Genomic DNA, 26627 nt, shown 5'->3' on the forward strand with positions numbered 1-26627 from the left:
AGTGGGACACTAAGTCCACATCAAGTCATGGTAGAATAGATCCAGAACAGTGGGACACTAGGTCCACATCAAGTCGTGGTAGAATAGATCCAGAACAGTGGGACACTAAGTCGTGGTAGAATAGATCCAGAACAGTGGGACACTAAGTCGTGGTAGAATAGATCCAGAACAGTGGGACACTAAGTCGTGGTAGAATAGATCCAGAACAGTGGGACACTAAGTCGTGGTAGAATAGATCCAGAACAGTGGGACACTAAGTCGTGGTAGAATAGATCCAGAACAGTGGGACACTAAGTCCACATCAAAGTCTTGGTGGAATAGATCCAGAACAGTGGGACACTAAATCGTGGTGGAATAGATCTTCAAAGATAAATAAAACAAGACCTATATATCTGTCTGTCATCATAACGAACAGTAACCAGGCCATGGTCATCTGTGGGCTACAGGACTGTGTTAGTTCACTGAGCTAAAGGCATTAGCCTAGCTCTGGGAGAAGACTTAAGGGATAGTTTTGGGATGTTGTTCATTGGTACATAAAGGACTTCATACAGGTCAGTGACTTTGGACTTTAACTTCTTCACCTGACGTTGGCCGGAGTTCGTTCCACAGGTCATAAAGTGAACTGGCCAATCACCTGACAAATACATGTTTTGTATTTTTTTTAAAAAACGTGAGATACTGTAATACGCTAGTCTGTTTCGTGTCAATATAATTTGATTGATTAGCCTAATATAATAGAATGTATTGATTGATTGACAGATCCTTCAGAGTCATGGAGGTGCAGACAGAATGATTCTACTGCTACAGATCTACCACGAGGAGGACCTAGCCTACCAGGACCTGGTCACCGTAGCAACCACCTTCTACCAGTACCTGCTGCAACCCTTCAGAGACATGAGAGAACTGGCAGGGCTCTACAAGATGGAGATACTGGTAGGTGGAGAGAGACACACACACACACACACCCTCCCCCTTCAGAGATCTGAGAGAACTGGCAGGGCTCTACAAGATGTAGATACTGGTAGGTGGAGACACACACACACACCTCTCCCTTCAGAGACATGAGAGAACTGTCAGGGCTCTACAAGATGGAGATACTGGTAGGCGGAGAGACACACACACACACACACACACACCCCTCCCTTCAGAGACATGAGAGAACTGGCAGGGCTCTACCAGATGGAGATACTGGTAGGCGGAGAGACACACACACACATACACACACCCCACACACACACCATGCCGACACACACTACGCTGAAACACACTACGCCGACTCATACTACGCAGAAGCCCACGCTCGTACACACACACACACACTGATTGATTGTAATTTAGCGTGAACCAGAGACACACCGTCTGCTCAGGAGTTTTTGATACAAGGTGGAATACAGCCAGAATCCAACTGCTCTGGTCTCTGTCACCAAGCTGAGGTCAAAGACACATTTCTCTCATTTAGAATAAAATATATATGCTCTGTCACGTTCACAGGAGTCAAATAATCAACGTTTTGAATTCTATTATCATGTTCATCACATTTTTGTGCCCAAATCAACTAATTTGTGAAAACGGCGAATTTCTCTTTTTGAAACGTGAAGGGGAAAAGCTGTGTTGTTTCATCGTGGTTGTGAGACACCCGGACTTTCAGTGGTTTTGTCCTAAACCCTTATACAACATGTTAACAAAATTCTGTGGACACCTTTAAATTAGCGGATTCTGGTATTTCAGCCACACCCATTGCTGACACGTGTATAAAATCGAAAAACACACAGCCACGCAATCTCCATAGACAAACATTGTCAGTAGAACGGCCTTACTGAACATCTCAGTGACTTTCAACGTGGCATCGTCATAGGATGCCACCTTTCCAACAAGTCAGTTCGTCAAAGGCCACACAAGCTCACAGAACGGGAGTGCTGAAGCGCGGAAAAATAATCTGTCCTCGGTTGCAACACTCACTGCCAAGTCCAAACTGCCTCTGGAAGCAACGTCAGCACAATAACTGTTCGTCGGGAGATTCATGAAATGTGTTTCCATGGCCGAGCAGCCGCACACAAGCCTAAGATCACCATGTGCAATGCCAAGCGTCGGCTGGAGGGTTGTAAATCTACCGCCAATGGACTCTGGAGCAGTGGAAATGCGTTCTCTGGAGTGATGACTCACGCTTCACCATCTGGCAGTCCGACAGACCAATCTGGGTTTGGGGGATGCCAGGAGAACGCTACCTGCCCGAATGCATAGTGCCAACTGTAAAGTTTGGTGGGGGAGGAATAATGTTCTGGAGCTGTTTTTCATGGTTTTGGCCCCTTAGTTCCAGTGAAGAGAAATCTTAACGCTACAGCATACAATGACATTCTAGCAAAATGTTTGGCAAAGCCATTTCCTGTTTCAGCATGACAACGCCCCCAGTGCACAAAGCGAGGTCCATACAGAAATGGATGGTCGAAATTGGTGTGGAAGAACTTGACTGGCCTGCACAGGAGCCCTGACCTCAACCCAATAGAACATCTTTGTGATGAATTAGAACGGCGACTGCGAGCCAGGCCTAATCGCCCAACATCAGTGCCCGACCTCACTAACTCTCTTGTGGCTGAATGGAAGCAAGTCCCCACAGCAATGTTCCAAAATCTAGTGGAAAGCCTTCCCAGAAGAGTGGAGGCTGTTATAGCAGCAAAGGGGGGACCAACTCCATATTAATGCCCATGATTTTGGAATGAGATGTTCAACAAGCAGGTGTCCACATACTTTTGACCATGTAGTGTATGTCTGTGTCCCTCTTACTGTGTTTTAAACAGGCAGGCCAATGAATTGGTGATCTGATCAGTAAAACAATTAGTGAAAAGAATATTGGAGAAGAATTGGTCTGCCTGTCTAAACACAGCCACAGTGTCCCTGGAGGAGTTGGGTCCTAAATCCCGATGTCGCTGTTCTAATCCCCCCCCCCCCCGATGTCGCTGTTCTAATCCCCCCCCCCCCCCGATGTCGCTGTTTTAATCCCCCCCCCGATGTCGCTGTTCTAATCCCCCCCCCGATGTCGCTGTTCTAATCCCCCCCCCCCCCCCGATGTCGCTGTTCTAATCCCCCCCGATGTCGCTGTTCTAATCCCCCCCCCGATGTCGCTGTTCTAATCCCCCTCCCCGATGTCGCTGTTCTAAACCCCCCTCCCCGATGTCGCTGTTCTAATCCCCCTCCCCCGATGTCGATGTTCTAATCCCTCCCCCGATGTCGCTGTTCTAATCCCCCCCCCCCCGATGTCGCTGTTCTAAGCCCCCCCCGATGTCGCTGTTCTAATCCCCCTCCCCCGATGTCGCTGTTCTAATCCCCCTCCCCTGATGTCGCTGTTCTAATCCCCCTCCCCCGATGTCGCTGTTCTAATCCCTCCCCCGATGTCGCTGTTCTAATCCCCCCCCGATGTCGCTGTTCTAATCCCCCCCTCCCCTGATGTCGATGTTTTAATCCCTCCCCCGATGTCGCTGTTCTAATCCCCCCCCCCGATGTTGCTGTTCTAATCCCCCTCCCCCGATGTCGCTGTTCTAATCCCTCCCCCGATGTCGCTGTTCTAATCCCCCCCCCCGATGTCGCTGTTCTAATCCCCCCCCCCCCCCCGATGTCGCTGTTCTAATCCCCCCCCGATGTCGCTGTTCTAATCCCCCCCCCCCCGATGTCGCTGTTCTAATCCCCCCCCCTCCCGATGTCGCTGTTCTAATCCCCCCCCGATGTCGCTGTTCTAATCCCCCTCCCCCGATGTCGCTGTTCTAATCCCTCCCCCGATGTCGCTGTTCTAATCCCTCCCCCGATGTCGCTGTTCTAATCCCCCCCCCCCCCGATGTCGCTGTTCTAATCCCCTCTCCCCCCCCCCCCCCCGGTGTCGCTGTTCTAATCCCCCCCAATGTCGCTGTTCTCTCCCCCCACCCCCGATGTCGCTGTTCTAATCCCCCCCCAATGTCGCTGTTCTCTCCCCCCACCCCCGATGTCGCTGTTCTAACCCCTCCCCCCCGATGTTGCTGTTCTAGAATGTAAAGCCTTTCTTCTGTTCTCTCCTGGCCCCTATCAGAAGTCTCTGGATGAGGAGGAGTTGGGTCCTAAGAGGATAGCAGCACTGGAGAGAGAGGCAGAGGAGTGGAGGAGGAGAGGAGAGGATGCAGTCTCCTCCATACAGGACATCACAGTCAGCTACTTCATAGAAACATCCAAAGCCCTTGGAGGTAGAGAGAGAGAGAGAGAGAGTGTGTGTGTATGAAGCATTAAGAGCCCCCTTATAACAGCTCTCCAGACCCTCTCAGCTGCCCCCCCCCCTTATAGCAGCTCTCCAGAACCTCTCAGCTTCCCCCCCCTTATAGCAGCTCTCCACAGACCCTCTCAGCTGCCCCCCCCCCCTATTTAGAGCACCTCTCCAGACCCTCTCAGCTGCCCCCCCCCCCCCCCCTTATAGCAGCTCTCCACAGACCCTCTCAGCTGCCCCCCCCCCCTATTTAGAGCAGCTCTCCAGACCCTCTCAGCTGCCCCCCCCCTTATAGCAGCTCTCCACAGACCCTCTCAGCTGCCCCCCCCCCCCCCTTATAGCAGCTCTCCACAGACCCTCTCAGCTGCCCTCCCTCCTCCTTTAGAGCAGCTCTCCACAGACCCTCTCAGCTGCCCCCCCCCCTATTTAGAGCAGCTCTCCAGACCCTCTCAGCTGCCCCCCCCCCCCTTATAGCAGCTCTCCACAGACCCTCTCAGCTGCCCCCCCCCCCCCCCTTATAGCAGCTCTCCACAGACCCTCTCAGCTGTATATAGAGGAAACAAACCCTGTGCCAAATGACCCCGTCTGTGTGGTTGATCTGTGTGACCAGGTATGCTACGTGTGATGGGGGAGGATAAGCGTGGTTTTGGTCAGGCCTCCTGGGCCTCAGCAGCTCCTAGACTGGAGAAGCTGCGTTTCCTGCTGGCTAAAGAGACCCTGCAACACATGAGAGCAACTGAGATGTGTCTGCACCGCAAGAAACACACCATCAGAGAGAAGGTACGGTGTGTGTGTGTTTTAAAAGGCCATTCTCTGGATTGGTATTCCTATCTGATCAGATTCCCTGGGGGTGTCTGTAGCTGCGTCTGTAGCTCGGTCTCTGTCTGTAGCTGTAGCTCTGTCGGTAGCTCTGTCTGTAGATGTGTCGGTAGCTGTGTCTGTAGCTCTGTCTGTAGCTCTGTCTGTAGCTGTGTCTGTAGCTCTGTCGCTCTCTCTTTCCGGGTCTTTGATCTTTCTATAGAGCTGAGTGTGAACAGAGAATTCCCCAGACAGACAGACAGACAGCTACCCCTCCAGCTGTATGTCTACGTGTGTCAACTACCAACACTAGTCTGGATTCTGAACATCTCACAACTCTAGGAACAAGAAAATAGCATCTCAACTTTCAGAACTCTATGTTTCTTAAATGGGAAAATAGAACCGTTTTTTTCCATTTCCTGAAAAGTTTATCTTTTGGAGATCAGAGCTTTTCATCCAACATCGATATGCAGAAACATACAGTGGGGCAAAAAAGTATTTAGTCAGCCACCAATTGTGAAAGTTCTCCCACTATAAAAGATGAGAGGCCTGTCATTTTCATCATAGGTACACTTCAACTATGACAGACAAAATGAGAAACAAAAATCCAGAAAATCACATTGTAGGATTTTTTATGAATTTATTTGCAAATTATGGTGGAAAATAAGTATTTGGTCAATAACAAAAGTTTATCTCAATACTTTGTTATATACCCTTTGTTGTCAAACGTTTTCTGTAAGTCTTCACAAGGTTTTCACACACTGTTGCTGGTATTTTGGCCCATTCCTCCATGCAGATCTCCTCTAGAGCAGTGATGTTTTGGGGCTGTTGCTGGGCAACACAGACTTTCAACTCCCTCCAAAGATTTTCTATGGGGTTGAGGTCTGGAGACTGGCTAGGCCACTCCAGGACCTTGAAATGCTTCTTACACAGCCACTCCTTCGTTGCCCGGGCGGTGTGTTTGGGATCATTGTCATGCTGAAAGACCCAGCCACGTTTCATCTTCAATGCCCTTGCTGATGGAAGGAGGTTTTCACTCAAAATCTCACGATACATGGCCCCATTCATTCTTTCCTTTACACGGATCAGTCGTCCTGGTCCCTTTGCAGAAAAACAGCCCCGAAGCATGATGTTTCCACCCCCATGCTTCACAGTAGGTATGGTGTTCGTTGGATGCAATTCAGCATTCTTTGTCCTCCAAACACGACGAGTTGAGTTTTTACCAAAAAGTTATATTTTGGTTTCATCTGACCATATGACATTCTCCCAATCTTCTTCTGGATCATCCAAATCCTCTCTAACAAACTTCAGACGGGCCTGGACATGTACTGGCTTAAGCAGGGGGATTTGAGTCCCTGGCGGCGTAGTGTGTTACTGATGGTAGGCTTTGTTACTTTGGTCCCAGCTCTCTGCAGGTCATTCACTAGGTCCCCCCGTGTGGTTCTGGGATTTCTTTTACTGGAGCTGTTATAACCATAGTGTTCTCTATTGTATCCTAGATGGGAGGTCTGTCTGGCCAGGACCAGAGGGGACCAGAGACGGTAGATAACCTAGAGATTCAGTACTATGAGGCTCAGCTAGAACTCTACGATGCCAAGTTTGAGATCCTCAAGAACGAAGAGCTCCTATTGGTCGCTCAGATCGACACCCTGCGACGCCAGATGAAAGGTAGGTTACACACACACACACACACACACAGATCTATACATTTAGATTTTTCAAAATGCAATGCAAAATGTTCAACGTTTTTTTTTTTTCAAATGACTCTGAAGATGCCAGTCTCACAGTCCGACATGTTGACATCAGATTTCTGTGAGAGGGTGTGGAGAGCTGCTCTAAAAGGGGGGGGGGGGGCAGCTAGGAGGGTCTGGAGGAGAGCAGCGTGGCTTCCTCCACTGTCCCTAGATCGATATCTACTTCTGCTGCGTCACTGGATGACAAATCATGTCACCAAAAGCAGATTTTCTGCATGTGAATCCCTTAATTACTGCCCATGGGGAAAATACTGTTTGTTTCCAAGGGTGTGTGTGTGTTTCTGTCTGCCATCCTTGGCAGGGCTTCCAGTACTTGGCTCTAGAGTCTAGATGTATTTTTTATAACATGAGAGAGGAAGGCAGAAACCCCCCTACCACTTCATTGTTCTTCCCCGATGAAAAGAGAGAGAGAAAGCAAAAGAAAAGAGTAGGGTGAAAGAGTGGGAGCAAAATAGAGAGGGGAGTGATAGAGGGGGAGGGAGAGAAGGAGCGATAGAGGGGGGAGGGAGAGACAGGAGGGGGGGGGGAGTGAAGGAGCGACATTGGGGTGAGGGAGAGAAGGAGCGACAGGGAGGAGTGTGGGGGGAGGGAGAGAAGGAGTGATAGAGGAGGGGGTAGGGAGAGAAGGAGCGACGGTGGGGGGAGGGAGAGAAGGAGCGACAGGGAGGAGTGTGGGGGGAGGGAGAGGAGGAGGGGGAGGGAGAGAAGGAGCGACAGGGAGGAGTGCGGGGGGAGGAAGAGAAGGAGCAATAGAGGAGGAGGGGGGAGGGAGAGAAGGACCGACGGTCGGGGGAGGGAGAGAAGGAGCGACAGTGGGGGGAGGGAGTGAAGGAGAGACTGGGGAGGGAGTGAAGGAGAGACTGGGGAGGGAGTGAAGGAGAGACTGGGGAGGGAGTGAAGGAGAGACTGGGGAGGGAGTGAAGGAGAGACTGGGGAGGGAGTGAAGGAGCAACATAGTGGGGGGAGGGGGAAAGGGACAGGAGGGGGGAGGGAGAGAAGGAGCGACAGTGGGGGGAGGGAGAGAAGGAACGACAGAGAGAGGAGTGCGGGGGGAGGGAGAGAGGGAGAAAGGAGAAGGAGAGAGGGAGCAACGGGGAGGAGGGAGAGAACAACAGAGGAAGAGGAGATGGGAAGCGACAGATGTCTGCTTATCAGATTGTGTCTACAGAGATTTGTAGAATGTTTCAGAGCTGAAAGAGGAGGTGGTGTATTATGGTGTGTGTTTCAGAGCTGAAAGAGGAGGTGGTGTGTTATGGTGTGTGTTTCAGAGCTGAAAGAGGAGGTGGTGTGTTATGGTGTGTGTTTCAGAGCTGAAAGAGGAGGTGGTGTATTATGGTGTGTGTTTCAGAGCTGAAAGGAGGTGGTGTGTGTCTCAGTGCTGAAAGAGGTGGTGTATTATGGTGTGTGTTTCAGAGCTGAAAGAGGAGGTGGTGTGTTATGGTGTGTGTTTCAGAGCTGAAAGAGGAGGTAGTGTGTTATGGTGTGTGTTTCAGAGCTGAAAGAGGAGGTGGTGTATTATGATGTGTGTTTCAGAGCTGAAAGAGGAGGTGGTGTGAGTCTCAGTGCTGAAAGAGGAGGTGGTGTATTATGGTGTGTTTCAGAGCTGAAAGAGGAGGTGGTGTATTATGATGTGTGTGAGGATCCAGAGGAGCTCCAAAGCCTATCACAGACAGCTGCACCTTTAGACCCCACCCACTCACCTGTCAATCACCTGGGGCGACGCCTACAGCAGCTGGAAGCCAAGAGAGGGAACATCTGTGCCCGCCGCGCATACCTCCGCAACAAGAAGGTACCCTGGGGGGGTGTGTGTGTGTGTGTGTTTGAACCTACCTCCACAGTGAGAAGGTACCAGGGGGTGTGTGTGTTAACCTACCTCCACAGTGAGAAGGTACCAGGGGGTGTGTGTTAACCTACCTCCACAGTGAGAAGGTACCAGGGGGTGTGTGTTAACCTACCTCCACAGTAAGAAGGTACCAGGGGGTGTGTGTTTGTGTGTTAAACTACCTCCACAACAAGAAGGTACCAGGGGGTGTGTTTTAACCTACCTCCACAGTGAGAAGGTACCAGGGGGTGTGTGTTAACCTACCTCCACAGTAAGAAGGTACCAGGGGGTGTGTGTTAACCTACCTCCACAGTAAGAAGGTACCAGGGGGTGTGTGTTAACCTACCTCCACAACAAGAAGGTACCAGGGGGTGTGTGTTAACCTACCTCCACAACAAGAAGGTACCAGGGGGTGTGTGTTAACCTACCTCCACAGTAAGAAGGTACCAGGAGATGTGTGTTAACCTACCTCCACAGTAAGAAGGTACCAGGGGGTGTGTGTTAACCTACCTCCACAACAAGAAGGTACCAGGGGGTGTGTGTTAACCTACCTCCACAGTGAGAAGGTACCAGGGGGTGTGTGTTAACCTACCTCCACAACAAGAAGGTACCAGGGGGTGTGTGTTAACCTACCTCCACAGTGAGAAGGTACCAGGGCGTGTGTGTTAACCTACCTCCACAGTGAGAAGGTACCAGGGGGTGTGTGTTAACCTACCTCCACAGTGAGAAGGTACCAGGGGGTGTGTGTTAACCTACCTCTACAGTGAGAAGGTACCAGGGGGTGTGTGTTAACCTACCTCTACAGTGAGAAGGTACCAGGGGGTGTGTGTTAACCTACCTCCACAACAAGAAGGTACCAGGGGGTGTGTGTTAACCTACCTCCACAACAAGAAGGTACCAGGAGGTGTGTGTTAACCTACCTCCACAACAAGAAGGTACCAGGGGGTGTGTGTTAACCTACCTCCACAGTGAGAAGGTACCAGGGGGTGTGTGTTAACCTACCTCCACAGTGAGAAGGTACCAGGGGGTGTGTGTTAACCTACCTCCACAGTGAGAAGGTACCAGGGGGTGTGTGTTAACCTACCTCCACAGTGAGAAGGTACCAGGGGGTGTGTGTTAACCTGCCTCCACAGTGAGAAGGTACCAGGGGGTGTGTGTTAACCTACCTCCACAGTGAGAAGGTACCAGGGGGTGTGTTAACCTACCTCCACAACGAGAAGGTACCAGGGGGTGTGTGTTAACCTACCTCCACAGTGAGAAGGTACCAGGGGGTGTGTGTTAACCTACCTCCACAGTGAGAAGGTACCAGGGTGTGTGTGTTAACCTACCTCCACAGTAAGAAGGTACCAGGGTGTGTGTGTTAACCTACCTCCACAGTGAGAAGGTACCAGGGTGTGTGTTAACCTACCTCCACAGTGAGAAGGTACCAGGGGGTGTGTGTTAACCTACCTCCACAGTGAGACGGTACCAGGGTGTGTGTGTTAACCTACCTCCACAGTGAGAAGGTACCAGGGGGTGTGTGTTAACCTACCTCCACAGTGAGACGGTACCAGGGGGTGTGTGTTAACCTACCTCCACAGTGAGACGGTACCAGGGGGTGTGTGTTAACCTACCTCCACAGTGAGACGGTACCAGGGGGTGTGCCCCTTCCTGACAAACCTGTAATAAAGTTCCTCCTAAACATTTAGACTGTTCTATCTTAACGCCTCATGTTGTAACGTGGTGTCTGTTGTGTTGTAACGTGGTGTCTGTGTTGTAATGTGGTGTCTGTGTTGTGTTGTAACGTGGTGTCTGTGTTGTAATGTGGTGTCTGTGTTGTGTTGTAACGTGGTGTCTGTGTTGTGTTGTAACGTGGTGTCTGTGTTGTGTTTGATCAGTGTGTGTAACATGGTGTGTGTGTGTAATATGGTGTGTGTGTGTAACATGGTGTGTGTGTGTGTGTGTGTGTGTGTGTGTGTGTGTGTGTGTAGCATGGTGTGTGTGTGTGTAACATGGTGTGTGTGTGTCGGTGTGTGTAACATGGTGTGTGTGTGTGTAACATGGTGTGTGTGGTGTTACAGGATCAGTGTGTGGAGGCTAACGAGCAGAAGCACCGTGCGGCCCAGCACAGCTCCACTCACTTTACCCAGCACCACGGAGTAGCCCTGGTGAGTTACCATGACAACATGCACACACGCTCTTAAAGGATCCCTTTACCCAGCACCACGGAGTAGCCCTGGTGAGTTACCATAGTAACGAGGGCAAACCCACCCACGGAAACACCCACACTGGAGACACCATCCTCAGTTTACATGATCTCTCTCTCTCTCTCTGTCGCTCTCTCTGTATCTCTGTCTATCTCTATCTCCCTCTGTCTCTCTTTCCGTCTCTCTCTCTCTGTCTCTCTCTCCCTGTCTCTGTCTGTCTCTATCTCTCTCTCTCCCTGTGTCTCTGTCTGTCTCTATCTCTCCCTGTGTCTCTCTGTCTGTATCTGTCTCTCTCTCTCCCTGTGTCTGTCTCTGTCTCTCTCTCTCCCTGTCTCTCTCTCTGTCTCTCTCTCTCTCTCTCTCTGTCTCTCTTTCCGTCTCTCTCTGTCTCCATCTCTCTCTCTCCCTGTGTCTCTCTCTGTCTCTCTTTCCGTCTCGCTTTCCGTCTCTCTCTCTGTCTCTCTCTCCCTGTGTCTCTCTCTGTCTCTCTTTCCGTCTCTCTCTCTGTTTCGGTCTCTTCTATAGCTACCTAAAATGTTACTAAAGCAGTGAGGTAACTATCTCAGTTGATTCCACCAGTCTTGTCTTATTTCTCTCCGTGTCCCTCCAGAAGAGAGAGAAGAGGAGAGAGGATGAAGAGAGGAGGAAGGAGTGGATGGACCAGGAGAGAGAGAGAACCCTGAGCAGACTCCGCTCCTTCAGAGAGGTAACCCATCACTTATCCTCTCATGGATGGAGAGACTATAGGAAGGATGTGTTGCTGAAGTGTTTTCCTGCTGTCTTTCCTGTAGAAGCGACAGGGAAGTTACGTCCTGAAGACTCCACGATCCAAGATGGCTGCCAGGGAGCCGCAGTGTTCCGACCTCCCCCAGCCTCTGTCAATCATTAGCATCGGCCCCTCTTCATCTAATGGGGCCGCCCCCAGAAAGACCCCCAGGAAACTCAAACCGAAAGACATCCCCGTCCAAATCTTCACTCCTCCTCTCCCTCCTCCTTCGCCTCTGCCAACTACACCTCCCACTACAGCTGTACCCCCACCTCAGACCTCCTCTCCTCCTCCCCCTCCTCCTCCCCCTACCCTACCCCCACCTCCTCCCCCTCCACCCCTCCCTGCCCTCACCCCCTGTAAGACAGAGGTAGGGGACTCCCCCATGCCTCTCAGTGAGAGAGAGGCCGCACCCTTCCCTGCCAAAATGACCCTGAAGCAGAACCTAGGTGAGGATGATCCACCTTCCAGTGACGGTCTGTTTCTGATGCAGTAGCTACTTGTCCCGGCTCATTATTTCTCCTACTGTTGTAAAAAGGGAAACTCTCTGTCTTCTACAAGTTTCTACTGTAGCTGCACCTTGTGACAGCTCTCTTGACAGCTTCTACTCTCTTTCCATATCTGCTCTCTCTGGTTTCTCTCTCTCCCACCTGTCTTCCCCTGCTTCTACTCTCTTTCCATATCTGCTCTCTCTGGTTTCTCTCTCTCCCACTCTTCTTCTCCCTCTCTCTCTCTCCCTCTCTCGTTTCTCTCTCCCACCTTTCTTCCCCTGCTTCTTCTCTCTCTCGTTTCTCCCTCTCTCGTTTCTCTCTCTCTCTCACCTTTCTTCCCCTTCTTCTCCCTCCCTCTCTCTCTCGTTTCTCTCTCTCCCACCTTTCTTCCCCTTCTCCCTCCCCCTCTCTCCCTCCCCCTCTCTCTCTCGTTTCTCTCTCTCTCGTTTCTCTCTCTCTCTCTCGTTTCTCTCTCTTTCTCTCTCTCTCTCCCACCTTTCTTCCCCTACTTCTTCTCCCTCCAGGTTCTATGGACGAGGTGTTGGCATCATTACAGCGTGGTCAGGTCAGGCTGCGTCGTGTCCAGCCCCTTGCCCCTCCTGGTCCCGGCCTGGCGCCCTCCGGTGGCGACCTCAGGGATAACATCATGTCTGCCATCAGACTTGGGGTCAAACTACGCAAGGTCAGCATCAGGCATCACATTACATTAATGACAATGTACAGGAGTTAGCCATGAAGCATCACATCACATTAATGACAATGTACAGGAGTTAGCCATGAAGCATCACATCACATTAATGACAATGTACAGGAGTTAGCCATGAAGCATCACATCACATTAATGACAATGTACAGGAGTTAGCCATGAAGCATCACATCACATTAATGACAATGTGCAGGAGTTAGCCATGAAGCATCACATCACATTAATGACAATGTGCAGGAGTTAGCCATGAAGCTGTTACATCACATTAATGACAATGTACAGGAGTTAGCCATGAAGCTGTTACATCACATTAATGACAATGTGCAGGAGTTAGCCATGAAGCATCACATCACATTAATGACAATGTGCAGGAGTTAGCCATGAAGCTGTTACATCACATTAATGACAATGTACAGGAGTTAGCCATGAAGCATCACATCACATTAATGACAATGTGCAGGAGTTAGCCATGAAGCATCACATCACATTAATGACAATGTGCAGGAGTTAGCCATGAAGCATCACATCACATTAATGACAATGTGCAGGAGTTAGCCATGAAGCTATGTTACATCACTTTAATGACAATGTGCAGGAGTTAGCCATGAAGCTGTTACATCACATTAATGACAATGTGCAGGAGTTAGCCATGAAGCTGTTACATCACATTAATGACAATGTACAGGAGTTAGCCATGAAGCATCACATCACATTAATGACAATGTGCAGGAGTTAGCCATGAAGCATCACATCACATTAATGACAATGTGCAGGAGTTAGCCATGAAGCATCACATCACATTAATGACAATGTACAGGAGTTAGCCATGAAGCTATGTTACATCACTTTAATGACAATGTGCAGGAGTTAGCCATGAAGCTGTTACATCACAATGTGTAGGAGTTAGCCATGAAGCTATGTTACATCACATTAATGACAATGTACAGGAGTTAGCCATGAAGCTATGTTACATCACATTAATGACAATGTACAGGAGTTAGCCATGAAGCTGTTACATCACTTTAATGACAATGTGCAGGAGTTAGCCATGAAGCATCACATCACATTAATGACAATGTACAGGAGTTAGCCATGAAGCTATGTTACATCACATTAATGACAATGTACAGGAGTTAGCCATGAAGCTATTACATCACATCATATTAATGACAATGTGCAGGAGTTAGCCATGAAGCTGTTACATCACTTTAATGACAATGTGCAGGAGTTAGCCATGAAGCTGTTACATCACTTTAATGACAATGTACAGGAGTTAGCCATGAAGCATCACATCACATTAATGACAATGTACAGGAGATACAACCCTCTACATGACTTCTATGGGAACCCCTCTGGACCGGTTACACCCCCTGCTACATGACTTCTATAGGAACCCCTCTGGACCGATTACACCCCCTGCTACGTGACTTCTATAGGAACCCCTCTGGACCGATTACACCCCCTGCTACATGACTTCTATAGGAACCCCTCTGGACCGATTACACCCCCTGCTACATGACTTCTATAGGAACCCCTCTGGACCGATTACACCCCCTGCTACATGACTTCTATAGGAACCCCTCTGGACCGATTACACCCCCTGCTACATGACTTCTATGGGAACCCCTCTGGACCGGTTACACCCCCTGCTACATGACTTCTATAGGAACCCCTCTGGACCGATTACACCCCCTGCTACATGACTTCTATAGGAACCCCTCTGGACCGATTACACCCCCTGCTACATGACTTCTATAGGAACCCCTCTGGACCGATTACACCCCCTGCTACATGACTTCTATAGGAACCCCTCTGGACCGATTACACCCCCTGCTACATGACTTCTATAGGAACCCCTCTGGACCGATTACACCCCCTGCTACATGACTTCTATAGGAACCCCTCTGGACCGATTACACCCCCTGCTACATGACTTCTATAGGAACCCCTCTGGACCGATTACACCCCCTGCTACATGACTTCTATAGGAACCCCTCTGGACCGATTACACCCCCTGCTACATGACTTCTATAGGAACCCCTCTGGACCGATTACACCCCCTGCTACGTGACTTCTATAGGAACCCCTCTGGACCGATTACACCCCCTGCTACGTGACTTCTATAGGAACCCCTCTGGACCGATTACACCCCCTGCTACATGACTTCTATAGGAACCCCTCTGGACCGATTACACCCCCCTCAACCTGCAGGATCTATACCTGTTAGTAAAGGTGTCAGAGACGACCTACAGGATCAATACCTGCTAGTAAAGGTGTCAGAGACGACCTGCAGGATCAATACCTGCTAGTAAAGGTGTCAGAGACGACCTACAGGATCAATACCTGCTAGTAAAGATGTCAGAGACGACCTACAGGATCAATACCTGTTAGTGAAGGTGTCAGAGACGACCTGCAGGATCAATACCTGCTAGTAAAGGTGTCAGAGACGACCTGCAGGATCAATACCTGTTAGTAAAGGTGTCAGAGACGACCTACAGGATCAATACCTGCTATTAAAGGTGTCGGATAGAGATGACCTGCAGGATCAAAACCTGTTAGTAAAGGTGTCAGATAGAGACGACCTGCAGGATCAATACCTGTTAGTAAAGGTGTCAGAGACGACCTGCAGGATCAATACCTGTTAGTAAAGGTGTCAGATAGAGACGACCTGCAGGATCAATACCTGTTAGTAAAGGTGTCGGATAGAAACGACCTGCAAGATCAATACCTGCTAGTAAAGGTGTCGGATAGAAACGACCTGCAGGATCAATACCTGCTAGTAAAGGTGTCGGATAGAAACGACCTGCAGGATCAATACCTGCTAGTAAAGGTGTCAGAGACGACCTACAGGATCAATACCTGTTAGTAAAGGTGTCAGCTAGAGATGACCTACAGGATCAATACCTGTTAGTAAAGGTGTCAGCTAGAGATGACCTACAGGATCAATACCTGTTAGTAAAGGTGTCGGATAGAAACGACCTGCAGGATCAATACCTGTTAGTAAAGGTGTCAGAGACGACCTGCAGGATCAATACCTGTTAGTAAAGGTGTCGGATAGAAACGACCTGCAGGATCAATACCTGTTAGTAAAGGTGTCAGAGACGACCTGCAGGATCAATACCTGCTAGTAAAGGTGTCGGATAGAGACGACCTGCAGGATCAATACCTGTTAGTAAAGGTGTCAGAGACGACCTGCAGGATCAATACCTGCTAGTAAAGGTGTCGGATAGAGACGACCTGCAGGATCAATACCTGTTAGTAAAGGTGTCAGCTAGAGACGACCTGCAGGATCAATACCTGCTAGTAAAGGTGTCGGATAGAGACGACCTGCAGGATCAATACCTGTTAGTAAAGGTGTCAGAGACGACCTGCAGGATCAATACCTGCTAGTAAAGGTGTCAGAGACGACCTGCGGGATCAATACCTGCTAGTAAAGGTGTCAGAGACGACCTACAGGATCAATACCTGTTAGTAAAGGTGTCAGATAGAGACGACCTACAGGATCTATACCTGCTAGTAAAGGTGTCAGATAGAGATGACCTACAGGATCTATACCTGCTAGTAAAGGTGTCAGAGATGACCTACAGGATCTATACCTGTTAGTAAAGGTGTCAGATAGAGACGACCTACAGGATCTATACCTGCTAGTAAAGGTGTCAGATAGAGATGACCTACAGGATCTATACCTGCTAGTAAAGGTGTCAGAGATGACCTACAGGATCTATACCTGTTAGTAAAGGTGTCAGATAGAGATGACCTACAGGATCAATACCTGCTAGTAAAGGTGTCAGAGATGACCTACAGGATCTATACCTGCTAGTAAAGGTGTCAGAGATGACCTACAGGATCAATACCTGCTAGTAAAGGTGTCAGAGATGACCTGCAGGATCTATACCTGCTAGTAAAGGTGTCAGAGACGACCTGCAGGATCAATACCTGTTAGTAAAGGTATCAGAGACGACCTACAGTATCAATACCTGCTAGTAAAGGTATCAGAGACGACCTACAGTATCAATACCTGCTAGTAAAGGTGTCAGAGATGACCTGCAGGATCAATACCTGCTAGTAAAGGTGTCAGAGACGACCTACAGTATCAATACCTGCTAGTAAAGGTGTCAGAGACGACCTGCAGGATCAATACCTGCTAGTAAAGGTATCAGAGACGACCTACAGTATCAATACCTGCTAGTAAAGGTGTCAGAGACGACCTGCAGGATCAATACCTGCTAGTAAAGGTGTCAGAGACGACCTGCAGGATCAATACCTGCTAGTAAAGGTGTCAGAGACGACCTGCAGGATCAATACCTGCTAGTAAAGGTGTCAGAGATGACCTGCAGGATCTATACCTGCTAGTAAAGGTGTCAGAGATGACCTGCAGGATCTATACCTGCTAGTAAAGGTGTCAGAGACGACCTGCAGGATCAATACCTGCTAGTAAAGGTGTCAGAGACGACCTGCAGGATCTATACCTGCTAGTAAAGGTGTCAGAGACGACCTGCAGGATCTATACCTGCTAGTAAAGGTGTCAGAGACGACCTGCAGGATCTATACCTGCTAGTAAAGGTGTCAGAGACGACCTGCAGGATCTATACCTGCTAGTAAAGGTGTCAGAGACGACCTGCAGGATCTATACCTGCTAGTAAAGGTGTCAGAGACGACCTGCAGGATCTATACCTGCTAGTAAAGGTGTCAGGACGACCTGCAGGATCTATACCTGCTAGTAAAGGTGTCAGAGACGACCTGCAGGATCTATACCTGCTAGTAAAGGTGTCAGAGACGACCTGCAGGATCTATACCTGCTAGTAAAGGTGTCAGAGACGACCTGCAGGATCTATACCTGCTAGTAAAGGTGTCAGAGACGACCTGCAGGATCTATACCTGCTAGTAAAGGTGTCAGAGACGACCTGCAGGATCAATACCTGCTAGTAAAGGTGTCAGAGACGACCTGCAGGATCAATACCTGCTAGTAAAGGTGTCAGAGACGACCTACAGGATCAATACCTGCTAGTAAAGGTGTCAGAGACGACCTGCAGGATCTATACCTGCTAGTAAAGGTGTCAGAGACGACCTGCAGGATCTATACCTGCTAGTAAAGGTGTCAGAGACGACCTACAGGATCAATACCTGCTAGTAAAGGTGTCAGAGACGACCTACAGGATCTATACCTGCTAGTAAAGATGTCAGAGACGACCTGCAGGATCTATACCTGCTAGTAAAGGTGTCAGAGACGACCTACAGGATCAATACCTGCTAGTAAAGGTGTCAGAGATGACCTACAGGATCAATACCTGCTAGTAAAGGTGTCAGAGACGACCTACAGGATCTATACCTGCTAGTAAAGGTGTCAGAGACGACCTACAGGATCTATACCTGCTAGTAAAGGTGTCAGATAGAGACGACCTGCAGGATCAATACCTGCTAGTAAAGGTATCAGAGACGACCTACAGTATCAATACCTGCTAGTAAAGGTGTCAGAGATGACCTGCAGGATCAATACCTGCTAGTAAAGGTGTCAGAGATGACCTGCAGGATCTATACCTGCTAGTAAAGGTGTCAGAGATGACCTGCAGGATCTATACCTGCTAGTAAAGGTGTCAGATAGAGATGACCTGCAGGATCAATACCTGCTAGTAAAGGTGTCAGATAGAGATGACCTGCAGGATCAATACCTGCTAGTAAAGGTATCAGAGACGACCTGCAGGATCTATACCTGCTAGTAAAGGTGTCAGAGACGACCTGCAGGATCTATACCTGCTAGTAAAGGTGTCAGAGACGACCTGCAGGATCTATACCTGCTAGTAAAGGTGTCAGAGACGACCTGCAGGATCTATACCTGCTAGTAAAGGTGTCAGGACGACCTGCAGGATCTATACCTGCTAGTAAAGGTGTCAGAGACGACCTGCAGGATCTATACCTGCTAGTAAAGGTGTCAGAGACGACCTGCAGGATCTATACCTGCTAGTAAAGGTGTCAGAGACGACCTGCAGGATCTATACCTGCTAGTAAAGGTGTCAGAGACGACCTGCAGGATCTATACCTGCTAGTAAAGGTGTCAGAGACGACCTGCAGTATCAATACCTGCTAGTAAAGGTGTCAGAGACGACCTGCAGGATCAATACCTGCTAGTAAAGGTGTCAGAGACGACCTACAGGATCAATACCTGCTAGTAAAGGTGTCAGAGACGACCTGCAGGATCTATACCTGCTAGTAAAGGTGTCAGAGACGACCTGCAGGATCTATACCTGCTAGTAAAGGTGTCAGAGACGACCTACAGGATCAATACCTGCTAGTAAAGGTGTCAGAGACGACCTACAGGATCTATACCTGCTAGTAAAGGTGTCAGAGACGACCTGCAGGATCTATACCTGCTAGTAAAGGTGTCAGAGACGACCTACAGGATCAATACCTGCTAGTAAAGGTGTCAGAGATGACCTACAGGATCAATACCTGCTAGTAAAGGTGTCAGAGACGACCTACAGGATCTATACCTGCTAGTAAAGGTGTCAGAGACGACCTGCAGGATCTATACCTGCTAGTAAAGGTGTCAGAGACGACCTGCAGGATCTATACCTGCTAGTAAAGGTGTCAGAGACGACCTGCAGGATCAATACCTGTTAGTAAAGGTATCAGAGACGACCTACAGGATCTATACCTGCTAGTAAAGGTGTCAGAGACGACCTGCAGGATCTATACCTGCTAGTAAAGGTGTCAGAGACGACCTGCAGGATCTATACCTGCTAGTAAAGGTGTCAGAGACGACCTGCAGGATCAATACCTGCTAGTAAAGGTGTCAGAGACGACCTGCAGGATCAATACCTGCTAGTAAAGGTGTCAGAGACGACCTGCAGGATCAATACCTGTTAGTAAAGGTGTCAGAGACGACCTGCAGGATCTATACCTGCTAGTAAAGGTGTCAGAGACGACCTGCAGGATCAATACCTGCTAGTAAAGGTGTCAGAGACGACCTGCAGGATCAATACCTGTTAGTAAAGGTGTCAGAGACGACCTGCAGGATCAATACCTGTTAGTAAAGGTGTCAGAGACGACCTACAGGATCAATACCTGCTAGTAAAGGTGTCAGAGACGACCTGCAGGATCTATACCTGCTAGTAAAGGTGTCAGAGACGACCTGCAGGATCTATACCTGCTAGTAAAGGTGTCAGAGACGACCTACAGGATCAATACCTGCTAGTAAAGGTGTCAGAGACGACCTGCAGGATCAATACCTGCTAGTAAAGGTGTCAGAGACGACCTGCAGGATCAATACCTGTTAGTAAAGGTGTCAGAGACGACCTGCAGGATCTATACCTGCTAGTAAAGGTGTCAGAGACGACCTGCAGGATCAATACCTGTTAGTAAAGGTGTCAGAGACGACCTGCAGGATCAATACCTGCTAGTAAAGGTGTCAGAGACGACCTGCAGGATCAATACCTGTTAGTAAAGGTGTCAGAGACGACCTGCAGGATCAATACCTGTTAGTAAAGGTGTCAGAGACGACCTGCAGGATCAATACCTGTTAGTAAAGGTGTCAGAGACGACCTGCAGGATCAATACCTGCTAGTAAAGGTGTCAGAGACGACCTGCAGGATCAATACCTGTTAGTAAAGGTGTCAGAGACGACCTGCAGGATCAATACCTGTTAGTAAAGGTGTCAGAGACGACCTGCAGGATCAATACCTGTTAGTAAAGGTGTCAGAGACGACCTGCAGGATCAATACCTGTTAGTAAAGGTGTCAGAGACGACCTGCAGGATCAATACCTGTTAGTAAAGGTGTCAGAGACGACCTGCAGGATCAATACCTGCTTGTAAAGGTGTCAGAGACGACCTACAGGATCAATACCTGCTAGTAAAGGTGTCAGAGACGACCTACAGGATCAATACCTGCTAGTAAAGGTGTCAGAGACGACCTGCAGGATCAATACCTGCTAGTAAAGGTGTCAGATAGAGACGACCTGCAGGATCAATACCTGCTAGTAAAGGTGTCAGGACGACCTGCAGGATCAATACCTGTTAGTAAAGGTGTCAGGACGACCTACAGGATCAATACCTGCTAGTAAAGGTGTCAGAGACGACCTGCAGGATCAATACCTGTTAGTAAAGGTGTCAGATAGAGACGACCTGCAGGGATTTGTAGTTTTGCATGATGTGTATTTTGATGCTAATTAGCATTTTAGAATCTGAGGGTAAATGAAGATGAATATATTGATAACAATCACCTTGTCTGAGAGAGACTTGGTTATCAGAACGCCATCCCAGGATACACCTACACTTAAGACTGGGTACACCGAGGGTACAGGGTACACCCAGGGTACACCTACACTTAAGACAGGGTACACCGAGGGTACATGGTACACCCAGGGTACACCTACACTTAAGACTGGGTACACCGAGGGTACAGGGTACACCCAGGGTACACCTACACTTAAGACTGGGTACACCGAGGGTACAGGGTACACCCAGGGTACACCTACACTTAAGACAGGGTACACCCAGGGTACATGGTACACCCAGGGTACACCGAGGGTACAGGGTACACCCAGGGTACACCTACACTTAAGACAGGGTACACCGAGGGTACATGGTACACCCAGGGTACACCTACACTTAAGACTGGGTACACCGAGGGTACAGGGTACACCCAGGGTACACCTTCACTTAAGACTGGGTACACCGAGGGTACAGGGTACACCCAGGGTACACCTACACTTAAGACAGGGTACACCGAGGGTACATGGTACACCCAGGGTACAGGGTACACCTATACTTAAGACAGGGTACACCGAGGGTACATGGTACACCCAGGGTACACCTACACTTAAGACAGCCCTTATTTTAAGTGTTCACAACTGCACTGTGGGGCTCTATTTTAAATATGGTACTGGAAATGTCACTGTAAATAGCTACTGGCCCTGTATATAGGTACTGACCCTGGAACTGTCCCTGTATATAGCTACTGACCCTGGAACTGTCCCTGTATATAGCTACTGACCCTGGAACTGTCCCTGTATATAGCTACTGTCCCTGTATATAACTACTGACCCTGTATATAGCTACTGACCCTGGAACTGTCCCTGTATATAGCTACTGACCCTGGAACTGTCCCTGTATATAACTACTGACCCTGTTTATAGGTACTGACCCTGTATATAGCTACTGACCCTGGAACTGTCCCTGTATATAACTACTGTCCCTGTATATAGCTACTGACCCTGGAACTGTCCCTGTATATAACTACTGTCCCTGTATATAGCTACTGACCCTGGAACTGTCCCTGTATATAACTACTGTCCCTGTATATAGCTACTGACCCTGGAACTGTCCCTGTATATAGCTACTGTCCCTGTATATAACTACTGACCCTGTATATAACTACTGACCCTGTATATAGCTACTGACCCTGGAACTGTCCCTGTATATAGCTACTGACCCTGGAACTGTCCCTGTATATAACTACTGACCCTGTTTATAGGTACTGACCCTGGAACTGTCCCTGTATATAGCTACTGTCCCTGTATATAGCTACTGTCCCTGTATATAGCTACTGTCCCTGTATATAACTACTGACCCTGGAACGGTCCCTGTATATAGCTACTGTCCCTGTATATAACTACTGACCCTGGAACTGTCCCTGTATATAGCTACTGACCCTGGAACTGTCCCTGTATATAGCTACTGACCCTGGAACTGACCCTGTATATAGCTACTGACCCTGGAACTGACCCTGTATATAACTACTGACCCTGGAACTGTCCCTGTATATAGCTACTGACCCTGGAACTGTCCCAGAAAGGAGTTGTAGTGCACGTGACAAACACTGTAGTAGTGCACGTGACAAACACTGTAGTAGTGCACGTGACAAACACTAGTAGTGCACGTGACAAACACTTGAAACGATGGGTAGCCCTCTGAACCGGTACCACTGGCTAACTTGATGACCCTGCTCTGTGATGTCCCCTCCAGGTGGTCCCAGCGGTGCCCCTGCCCCAGGACAGCAGGGACACGGATCTACAGAGGAGCATCAAGGCAGCCATGCAGAGGATGAAGAAGGTCTCCTCCGACTCGGATGATGAAGATGAGGAGAGAGGAGGGGACAACACGCCCTCGGCTGAGTGGGACAGCTGAGAGGAGACGTATGCACGGACAGACAGACACTCGGACGCGCACGGACACATCGATAAAACAGGCGTTGTGTGTGTGTGTGTGTCTATACAGCGGGGAGAACATGTAGATATACTTATGTCATGCAATAAAATGCAAATGAATTACTTAAAAATCATACAATGTGATTTTCGTTTTAGATTCCGTCTCTCACAGTTGAAGTGTACCTATGCTAAAAAATTACAGACCTCTACATGCTTTGTAAGTAGGAAAACCTACAAAATCGGCAGTGTATCAAATACTTGTTCTCCCCACTGTATAGACACACACACACACGTACTAATCAGTAGGTTAACTATGTTGCCAATGGTTTAGTCGTGTGATTATGCAGGTTTACTGTTTGACGTAAAACTTGATCCATAGAGAAGAGATCGTATCTTAAACACCCTGTAAATGTTTAACTAAAGCACTGTGCCCAAATATCCACCACCTGTTACCACGGTTCAAGGCTACAGCCTCTTTTTCACCAAGCTTAGAAACTAGCTGTTATCTGGCTAAAAAGCTCCCACCGATTCCAGATTTTCATGAATTCTTGTTTGTACGCTTGTCTAGTCTTCCGTTTGCGAGAGAGACAGACAGAGAGAGAGAGAGAGAGAATAGATCTATGGTTGCAGGCCCCTGCAGCGTGTTCAAATAGAACAGGTGGTAGACCTGACCGTGTAACGCGGTTCAGTTTGTCATCGTGTTACACTACAATCTCCCTTAATGTTTTGTTTGTCTAGCGCCAGTTGGAACTGGTGTCCGCCCTGCATAGCATAACTGACAAACCATTGAAGGTGAAATCATTTATCTGTTTGTTTCTGCTTCATGCTTTTCTCTACGGATGAACAGGAGCTCGTGTTGCCAACTCCGGCACATTTACTTTGATGAGGAAAGCTGAAATGTTGACGACTGTGCACTCTGTGTCCTACAACGCCATATTAATCGCCGTGACGATAAAATAACCCTTTAAGTATGACCTCTGCCCTTCATGAACAGAATAGAGCTTTACCCAGTTAACCACCATGAACTAAAACAGTAGGATGAAGTTGACCCCCTGTAGGCACAACAGTCCCTAGGATCAGCCTCCTCTCCCCCCCCCAATCCCAACCTTTATTCCCCCTAATGGTTAATCTAAAACTGGCCTTGGGTCAGTGTCTAGGGGGCCCAACTTCACCCTAGTATTTCTAATGATGCTACGTTATTACATGGCACTTGGTTTGACCGGGTTTTTTTTTTTTTTTTTTTTTTTTTTTTTTTTTTTACCTTTATTTAACCAGGCAAGTCAGTTAAGAACAAATTCTTATTTTCAATGACGGCCTGGGAACAGTGGGTTAACTGCCTGTTCAGGGGCAGAACGACAGATTTGTACCATGTCAGCTCGGGGGTTTGAACTCGCAACCTTCCGGTTACTAGTCCAACGCTCTAACCACTAGGCTACCCTGCCGCCCCGGGTTGTCATGGAGACGCAAAAGGCCGTGTTCCAGACTGCCCTGCAAAAGCAGCGTCTTTTAGACAAATGAACCAAATCAAATCAAATTTATTTATATAGCCCTTCGTACATCAGCTGATATCTCAAAGTGCTGTACAGAAACCCAGCCTAAAACCCCAAACAGCAAGCAATGCAGGTGTAGAAGCACGGTGGCTAGGAAAAACTCCCTAGAAAGGAGTGATTGAATATGTAAGATTTGGTGCGCGACTGCGATGTAGGTGGCCTGGAACATGGCCAGATGTATGAACGAGTGCCAGTGCACTGATTTTAATTATTTTATTGTAAACTGTCAAACCCAGTTTCCATTCGACTTGTAAGTGATATTTTAAAGAGAGAACGTTGTGTCATTATGCTCAAGTGCCTTGGGGACCTGTAAGTTATTACGAGCTGTTGTTCACCAATAAACTGTTGTCGAGTAAGGTTTCTGTAGGACACTTTTACAACTGTTCTGTCCAGGAGAGATTCTCTTTATAATGGGGGAAACACACTAATAATTGGAGGGGGGGGTTAGGACATAGACAAACACACTATCCAGGATACACATATCATTACTGTGATATGGGGGGGGGGGGGGTTAGGACATAGACAAACACACTATCCAGGATACACATGTCATTACTGTTAAATGGGGGGAGGTTAGTGTTACAGGATACACATATCATTACTGTGATATGGGGGGGGGTTAGTGTTACAGGATACACTCCATCCTCCAGGGGGCAGCAGCAACGTTGTCCGGATGCTGAGCCTGGTTGATAAGGAGACCGGTGCTGACAGTTAGGGTGATCGTCAGTTCTGGAGCGAGGAGGCCAGAAGCCTCTGATCTGGGCTTTGTTAGTAAGGCCTAGGTTCAATCAGATCACGTGTTAACTGGGGGTGTTGGAGCCGTCAAATCGGTGAGCAAGCTGCTCTTGATCATTGTCACGAAGCCACACCCACGTTAGAATAATCAGAGTGAGAAAAGTGTAGGTTATATAGAAATGTCATTAAACAGGTGTAGATGACAGCTCATGTTCCAATTTGTAAACAAGACTGCATGGGATTTCTGTACATGTGACACCGTGCAGCCAATGGCTACGTCCGCTTTAGGTATAATGGCAGGAGCCACTAGTGGATTTGACAGCTCTAACCCAGTTCCCACTGAGACACCGACAAAAACAACCGCTGTGTGGATTTTTCCTAAAGCGGATCCGATTGAATAAAGACCTTAACCTCTTTAGTTGGGCCTTTTGGTTTTTATGTATATATTGGTCACCATTTTGAACTAATCTGCTTGGACTAGTCTCCCGGACCAAGGTGAGGTAAGGTTGCTGTCTCCCAGGACCGAGGAGAGGTGAGGTTGCTGTCTCCCTGAACCGAGGAGAGGTGAGGTTGCTGTCTCCCTGGACCGAGGAGAGGTAAGGTTGCTGTCTCCCTGAACCGAGGAGAGGTGAGGTTGCTGTCTCCCTGAACCGAGGAGAGGTGAGGTTGCTGTCTCCCTGGACCGAGGAGAGGTGAGGTTGCTGTCTCCCGGCTCGGGTCAGTTTGTTATATCTGGAGTACTTCTCCTGTCCTATCCGTTGTCCTGTGTGAATTTAAGTATGCTCTCTCTAATTCTCTCTTTCGCTCTCTCGGAGGACCTGAGCCCTAGGACCATGCCTCAGGACTACCTGGCATGATGACTCCTTACTGTCCCCAGTCCACCTGGCCGTGCTGCTGCTCCAGTTTCAACTGTTCTGCCTGTGATTATTATTATTTGACCATGCTGGTCATTTATGAACATTTGAACATCTTGGCCATGTTCTGTTATAATCTCCACCCGGCACAGCCAGAAGAGGACTGGCCACCCCACATAGCCTGGTTCCTCTCTAGGTTTCTTCCTAGGTTTTGGCCTTTCTAGGGAGTTTTTCCTAGCCACATTGCTTCTACATCTGCATTGCTTGCTGTTTGTGGTTTTAGGCTGGGTTTCTGTACAGCACTTTGAGATATCAGCTGATGTAAGAAGGGCTATATAAATACATTTGATTTGATTTGACCCCTAGACACATGTTCACTCAGGTTACAGACCATGTAACTAGGACCCCTAGACACATGTTCACTCAGGTTACAGATCATGTAACTAGGACTAGGACCCCTAGACAAAGCGAGTGCCACAGTATCCGTAGGGTAATGCTATTCAGTAACATCTTACTTACAGCAGGGCACTACTGCTCTGTGCCTCGCTACATCCTCTTAGCTGTTAACTGTGTGTGTGTGTACACATGCCTCCTGGTGAT

At 48.6% G+C, this 26627-nt stretch overlaps 1 protein-coding gene across 1 annotated transcript in view; it reads left to right on the forward strand.

Moving 5' to 3' along the window:
* LOC110518476 (WASP homolog-associated protein with actin, membranes and microtubules) overlaps positions 1–24108 on the forward strand; it is a 28722-nt gene extending 4614 nt beyond the window's left edge. Inside the window, exons 2-11 of the mRNA XM_036963381.1 lie at positions 760–933; positions 4055–4205; positions 4833–5002; positions 6520–6688; positions 8376–8563; positions 10657–10743; positions 11393–11488; positions 11574–11997; positions 12564–12721; positions 22707–24108. Of these exons, the coding sequence (XP_036819276.1) occupies positions 760–933; positions 4055–4205; positions 4833–5002; positions 6520–6688; positions 8376–8563; positions 10657–10743; positions 11393–11488; positions 11574–11997; positions 12564–12721; positions 22707–22868 (1779 nt within the window). The 3' untranslated portion in view covers positions 22869–24108. The remainder of the gene's footprint in view (positions 1–759; positions 934–4054; positions 4206–4832; positions 5003–6519; positions 6689–8375; positions 8564–10656; positions 10744–11392; positions 11489–11573; positions 11998–12563; positions 12722–22706) is intronic.
* Positions 24109–26627: the final 2519 nt, after the last annotated feature.

The sequence above is a fragment of the Oncorhynchus mykiss genome, chromosome 26, assembly GCF_013265735.2.
Source record: "Oncorhynchus mykiss isolate Arlee chromosome 26, USDA_OmykA_1.1, whole genome shotgun sequence".
NCBI lineage: Eukaryota > Metazoa > Chordata > Actinopteri > Salmoniformes > Salmonidae > Oncorhynchus > Oncorhynchus mykiss.